The sequence below is a fragment of the Numenius arquata genome, chromosome 25 (genome assembly GCF_964106895.1).
Source record: "Numenius arquata chromosome 25, bNumArq3.hap1.1, whole genome shotgun sequence".
NCBI lineage: Eukaryota > Metazoa > Chordata > Aves > Charadriiformes > Scolopacidae > Numenius > Numenius arquata.
The window spans coordinates 5,208,373-5,214,495 of record NC_133600.1 but is presented as its reverse complement, the minus strand read 5'-3'; the positions used below and the strand labels follow the sequence as shown (position 1 = coordinate 5,214,495).

General features: G+C 70.4%; 1 protein-coding gene across 1 annotated transcript; it reads left to right on the top strand.

Annotated features, from left to right (window-relative positions):
• Nucleotides 1-1,956: 1,956 nt before the first annotated feature.
• GTPBP3 (GTP binding protein 3, mitochondrial) lies at nucleotides 1,957-5,620 on the top strand. Its single transcript, XM_074163803.1, has 9 exons — nucleotides 1,957-1,994; nucleotides 2,753-2,988; nucleotides 3,542-3,628; nucleotides 3,736-3,938; nucleotides 4,055-4,127; nucleotides 4,232-4,375; nucleotides 4,519-4,684; nucleotides 4,811-5,095; nucleotides 5,219-5,620. The coding sequence occupies exons 1-9, from the start codon at nucleotides 1,957-1,959 to the stop codon at nucleotides 5,448-5,450; spliced, it is 1,464 nt and encodes a 487-aa protein (XP_074019904.1). The 3' UTR covers nucleotides 5,451-5,620.
• The last annotated feature ends 503 nt before the right edge of the window (nucleotides 5,621-6,123 follow it).

The window sequence follows — 6,123 nt, the reverse complement described above, 5'->3', positions numbered from 1 at the left end:
AGTCTCCAGCATCCCGGGGATTCCAGCATCCCTGCCCCCATCCCTGCCCCCATCCCTGCCCACATCCCTGCCTCCATCCCTGCCTCCATCCCTGCCTCCATCCCGGCCTCCATCCCTGCCTCCATCCCTGCCTCCATCCCTGCCCGCATCCCTGCCTCCATCCCTGCCTCCATCCCTGCCCGCATCCCTGCCTCCATCCCTGCCTCCATCCCTGCCCGCATCCCTGCCTCCATCCCTGCCTCCATCCCTGCCCACATCCCTGCCTGCATCCCTGCCTCCATCCCTGCCCACATCCCTGCCTGCATCCCTGCCTCCATCCCTGCCCGCATCCCTGCCCACATCCCTGCCTCCATCCCTGCCCGCATCCCGGCCATGCTGCTGCTCGCTCCTCCCTGCTCCAGTGCCTTTGTCTGCATGGCCGTCCCCCATGTCCCCCCCGCCCCCCCCCGCCACCGCAGCCCTCCCCAGGCCCAGTGACCCAAACCTGCTGCAAATTGAGCTGAGATTTTGGGGACCCTGAGAGGAGACACCCCCTCCTCGAGCAGGGGGGATCCCATTGTCCTGGGCACCAGCTGGTTCAGTCCCCCCCCCAGGCATCAATCCCTGAGCGGGGGGGGGTTGGAATGGGGACGTGGATGGGGTTCCCCGGACCAGGGCAGGGACTGGGAGTGGGATGGGGAGGGGTGCGGGGAGCAGAATGGGGAGCAGGACAGGGAATGGGATTGGGAGTGGGATGGGAATGGGACGGGGAGTAGGATGGGGAATGGGATTGGGAGTAGGATGGGGAATGGGATGGGGAGTGGGATGGGAATGGGATGGGGAGTGGGATGGGGAATGGGATGGGAATGGGATGGGGAGTGGGATTGGTAGTGGGATGGGGAATGGGATGGGGAATGGGATTGGTAGTGGGATGGGGAGTTGGATGGGGAATGGGATGGGGAGTGGGATGGGAATGGGATGGGGAGTGGGATGGGGAGTGGGTACCACGCCGTAGTGCCGCATGGGGAAAATTTCTCTGGTTTTTGGAGCGATGGGGCCATGGGTGGCTGTGGACTCCCCCTTCCCCCTCCAATGCACACGGCGGGGGCAGCTTGTAGGAACCCCCCCACCCCACAGCCCTGGGGTGACCCCAGCCCCTGCAGAGGGGGTGAGACCCCCCAGGACGTGGTGGGGGTTCCCCGAGGAAGAGCGGCTCCGGCTTGGCTGGGTGCGGAGCTGGGGCTCAGCCATCTCGGGGCGTGGGGGTGCCCAGAGCAGGGACTCCCCCTCCCCTCCAGGGTGAGCAGGGGTCCCCGAAAAGCCCAAACGCTCATGGACAGCCGGTGTTGGAGTGGGGGCGAGGGAACCCCCCACCCCCGAGGGACGGGGACACCAGTGGGTGCAGAGGGGACGGGGCAGGGGTGGGCTCTGCCATAGGGGTGCTGCCCCCCCCACCCCGGCTCTGGACACGGGGATCCCCCAGCTCAGGGTCCTGTGGCGCCGGGGGTTATATTTAGGGTGCAGCCGGGGGTGGCGGGTGTCCGGCCCCGCACCCGCAGGGCTGCACCCCAATATCTGGGGGACCCCCGGGGGGGGGGGGGTGTTCCGTTGCACCCCCACACTCTGCGGAGGCAGCACCCGGGGGGGGGGAGCTGAGCCTCGGGGGGACCGAGGCGGGGGGGGCTGCAGCCCGGCAGCCTGACCCCCCCCGGCGGGGACAGGTAGGGACGCGTGGGGGGACGGGCAGGGACCCCCCCCACCCCGGGCAGCGCCGTGCCCCACGCCGGGCGGAAGCGATCGCTCCAGCGCGGCCTCAGGCGACGCGACGTCCTTCCTGGGCCGCTGGCCAATAAGAAGTGGGATCTCCGGCATGAAGCCCGCCTCTCGCCGGCGCTCTGGCCAATCGGCGCCGGCGGTGGGCGGGGCGAGGCGCCTGCGCTGAGGCCGCCGCGGGGCCCGGGCGGGCGGTGGGGGCTGATGGCGCTGCGCAGGGCGCTGAGCGCGGCGGGACGCAGGTGGGGGCACCTTGGGGTGGGGGTTCCCCCGGGGGATGGGGAGGGGGGCACCTTGGGGCGGGGGGGGGATTTGGGGAGGGGGTGCACGGGAGACGGTGCGCCTGGGGCTGGAGGTACCCTCGTGTGGGGGGTGCCTGGGGAGGGGGTTCGTTGGGAGGGGGTGCACGGGGAGGGGGAGCACCTGGGGAGGGGGTTCGTGGGGAGGGGGTGCACGGGGAGGGGGTGCACCTAGGGAGGGGGTTCGTGGGGAGGGGGGTTCACCTGGGGAAGGGGGAGTACCTGGGAAGGAGGTGCATGGGGATGGGGAGCACCTGGAGGTGGGGGTGCACAGGGAAGGGGGTGCACCCTCGTAGGGGGGGTGCATAGGGAAAGGGGGGTGCGCCTTGGTGCCTTTAGGGGGTGTATGGGGTGGGGGGGTGTGCATGGAGGGGGCTGCACCTTCAGGACTGGGGGGCTTTGTGAGGACCAAAGGGTCTGGCAGGGTGCACGGGGAGGGGGTGCAAGCCTGGGGTGGGGGGCTACAGACGGAGGGGGTGCCCCTGAGCATCTGGGGGGGGGATAGGGAGGGGTCTGCACCCCAGGGCCCAGTGGGAGCCCCCTTAGGTCTGTGGGGTGCATGGGGAGGGGTCCCAGGAGGGGTGAGCGTGGGGGGGTTGTACATCCCTGCACCCTCTCTGCCCCACCTGGGGGGTGTGGATAGGGTCCGTGTCCCCCCCCTACCCCTGCACCCCCTCTCCGGTCCGCCTGTCCCCTCGCAGGTGGGCGCAGCGCCTGTGCTCCTCGGCGTGGGGGGACACCATCTTCGCCGTCTCCTCGGGCCACGGGCGGTGCGGGGTGGCCGTCATCCGCACCAGCGGGCCAGGTAGCCGCGGGGCCCTGCAGAGCCTCACAGGCCCCCCCGAGCTGCCCCCACCCCGCGTCCTGGCCCTGCGGCGCATCCGCGACCCCGACACCGCCGAGACCCTCGACCGCAGTCTCGTCGTCTGGTTCTCAGGTGGGCTTGGCATCGGCTCTCGGTGCCCTGTGGGGGGGGCCTCGGTGCCTGGTTGGGGGGCCTCAGTGCCCTATGGGGGGGTGTTGGTACCTGGTGAGGGATCTCAGTGCCCTGTGGGGGGGTTTCGGTGCCTGATAAGAGGTCTCAGTGCCCTACGGGGGGGTCTCAGTGCCTGGTAGGGGGTCTCGGTGCCCTGTGGGGGGGCCTGATGCCTTATGGGGGGGTCTCGGTACCCTATGGGGGGGTGTCAGTACCTGGTGAGAATTCCCAGTGCCGTATGGGGGGGTCTTGGTGCCTGATGAAGGGTCTCGGTGCCCTGTGGGGAGGTCTCAATGCCTGGTGAGAGGTCTTGATGCCCTCTGAGGGGGGTCTCGGTACCTGGTGAGGGGTCTCGGTGTCCTATGGGGGGGTCTTGGTGCCCTGTGGGGGGGTCTCCCAAGCCCCTCAAAAGCCGCTGTGGGGTGAAACATGGATATTGCCGCGGGAGGGGAAGGGATGGGGAGTACTGGGGGGCAGCCTGCGGCGGGGGCTCAGCCGTACCCCGATTCCACAGGTCCCCAGAGCTTCACCGGGGAGGACTGCGCCGAGCTGCACGTCCACGGCGGGCCGGCGGTGGTGAGCGGGGTGCTGCGGGCGCTGGGTGAGGCTCCCCCCATCCATTCTCTCCCCCTCCCCATGGGTTTTACCCCCTGGGGTACTGCCAGAGCTCCCCGGCTCGGGGAAGGGGGCTCACCCGGGGGCTGGCAGGGCGCTTGCCCGGGCTACGTCCCGCCGAGCCCGGGGAGTTCACGCGCCGAGCCTTTCGCCGCGGGAAGCTGGACCTGACGGCGGCCGAGGGGCTGGGGGACCTGATCCGGGCAGAGACGGAGGCCCAGCGGCGGCAGGCGCTGCGGCAGATGGAGGGCGAGCTGGGCCGGCTCTACCAGCGCTGGAGCGAGACCCTCACCCAGGTATCAGGGTGGTGGGAAGGCGGGCTTGGATCCGGCCACCTGGGTTCCTCCCCTGGTGCCTGGTGGCTTGGGGACACGGGGCTGGGCTGACCCCCCCCCGCCATCCCCATCCCCAGGCTCTCGCCCACCTTGAAGCCTACATTGACTTCAGCGAGGATGACAACGTGGATGAAGAGGTTTTGTCGCAAGGTGAGGGCTGGCAGGGTTGGGGGGGAGGGGGCGCTTGGGACACCCCGTCTCTGGTGTCGTCCCCCCCCCTGCCATGTCCCCCCCTCCCTGCTCTCTCCCCGCAGTGGATGCCACCGTGCAGGCGCTGGAGCAGGAGATCGGTGCCCACCTGCGGGACGGGCGCCGGGGGGAGCTGCTCCGCGGGGGGGTCCACGCCGTCATTGCCGGCCCCCCCAACGTGGGCAAGAGCAGCCTGCTCAACCTGCTGTGTGAGTGGGGTGCTGGGGGGGGGGGGGGCAGAATCTGTGCAGCCTGGACGAGGGTCCCCCTCCCTGGGGACAGCAACCACCGTCCCCGATGCCGCAAGGGCAGGGGGGTCCCCAGCATCATCCCCTGTGTCGTCCCCCCCAAGGCCAGCGTCCGGCAGCCATCGTGTCACCGGTGGCGGGGACGACGCGGGACGTGGTGGAGGTGGCCCTGAACGTTGGTGGTTACCCCCTGGTGCTGAGTGACACGGCCGGGCTCCGTGATGCCACCGACCCCGTTGAGCAGGAGGGGGTCAGCCGCGCGCGGGACCGGTGAGGCTGGAGCTGGGGGCTGGGCGGGGGGGGGGGGGGGGCCAAGCTGGGGGTCCCCAAACCCATCACAGGGACCGGGGTGGCAGGATGCGGCCCCTTGTCCTACCCTGTCACCCCCCTCCTCAGGCTGCAGCAAGCGGACCTGGTGCTGGCCGTGCTGGATGCCACAACGGTGGCCACCGAGCCGGTGGGGCTGGGGGCTGCCCTGGGGTCCCTGCTGCCCCCCCCGGCCACCGCCACCCCCTGCATCCTGGTGCTCAACAAGGCTGACCTGCTGCGGGGGGGCGGGGGGGCCCTGCGCGACGCCTGCGCCCGGGGGAACCCCTTGCCCCCCACCACCCTCATCTCCTGCAAGACGGGCGAGGGGCTGGACCACCTCCTGGAGCTGCTGGGCCAGCAGCTGGCGCGGCTGTGAGTGCTGGGGACATGGCTGGGGGGGGGCAGGGGGGACACTGGCCACCCCAGTCATAGTCGAGGGGGGGGGGGGGGGGGTGTGCTCTAGGCTGGTTTTCCACCCCCCTCTCCCCTCCCCAGGTGCGGAGACCCCCTGGCCGGCTCACCCAGCCTGACGCAGAGCCGGCACAGCCTCCACCTTGGCGACTGCGCGGGGGCCCTGGCACGGTACGGCCGGGAGCGGCGGCGGGACCTGGGGCTGGCGGCCGAACGGCTGCGGTTGGCGCGGCGGCACCTGGGCCGTATCACCGGCCACGTGGGCGCCGAGGACATCCTCGACATCATCTTCAGGGACTTCTGCGTCGGCAAGTGAGGGGCACGGTGACAGGTTGTTGTTGGTGGTGGGGGGGGGGTGTGTGTGTGTGTGTCCCCAACCCCGGCTGCGGTGCCACCAGCGTTGAGCACCGTGGATGGGGAGGGGGGGGGCTTGTGGCTCCGTGCTGGTATTAAACCGTGGTGCCTTTGGTGGCTCTGGTGTCCTTCCCCCTCCCTGGTCCCCGTGCTGGGCTGTGGTGTTTTCCTGGCCGGGGGGAGTGTGTCCCGAGCCCCAGACATGGAAAAAAACACTGGGAGAGGCCCCGTTTCCTGGCCAGGAGGACAAACAAGGAGCTGGAGCGGCCGGAAGGGAAAAGCCACCCCAGGCTTCCCCCCTGGGACACCCCCTTCCACACCGTGTCATGGGGGATGTGGGGCTCGGCACCCCAGTGGGTCCATCCTTGCACCCCAAGTGCACCCCCAGCCCCGGGGACACAGCAAGGGGGCCTTGGGGACCCCTCAGGGCACAGCTCTGGCCCGGGGAGCCATGGGATCCCCCCAGCTCTTGCACCCACCTGGCAGCTTTGTGCCCTGCAGCCCCAAAAATGGGTGCTCCCCAGGGGACCCCCCACTCTCCAACCCCCCCGGCTGGTGCTCCCAGGCTCCGGAATCGCCTGGTGCTCTGGGATTATTTATAGTGGAGCTCCAGGAAATCCTCTGGCAGCGAGCGG

Bases quoted from the DNA above. Each gene is read 5' to 3' on its own strand.
- GTPBP3 (XM_074163803.1), top strand. From the start codon at position 1,957: ATGGCGCTGCGCAGGGCGCTGAGCGCGGCGGGACGCAG. The intron at 2,989-3,541 runs GTGGGCTTGGCA...CCGATTCCACAG, and splicing joins TCTCGTCGTCTGGTTCTCAG to GTCCCCAGAGCTTCACCGGG. The intron at 4,685-4,810 runs GTGAGGCTGGAG...CCCCCTCCTCAG, and splicing joins GTCAGCCGCGCGCGGGACCG to GCTGCAGCAAGCGGACCTGG.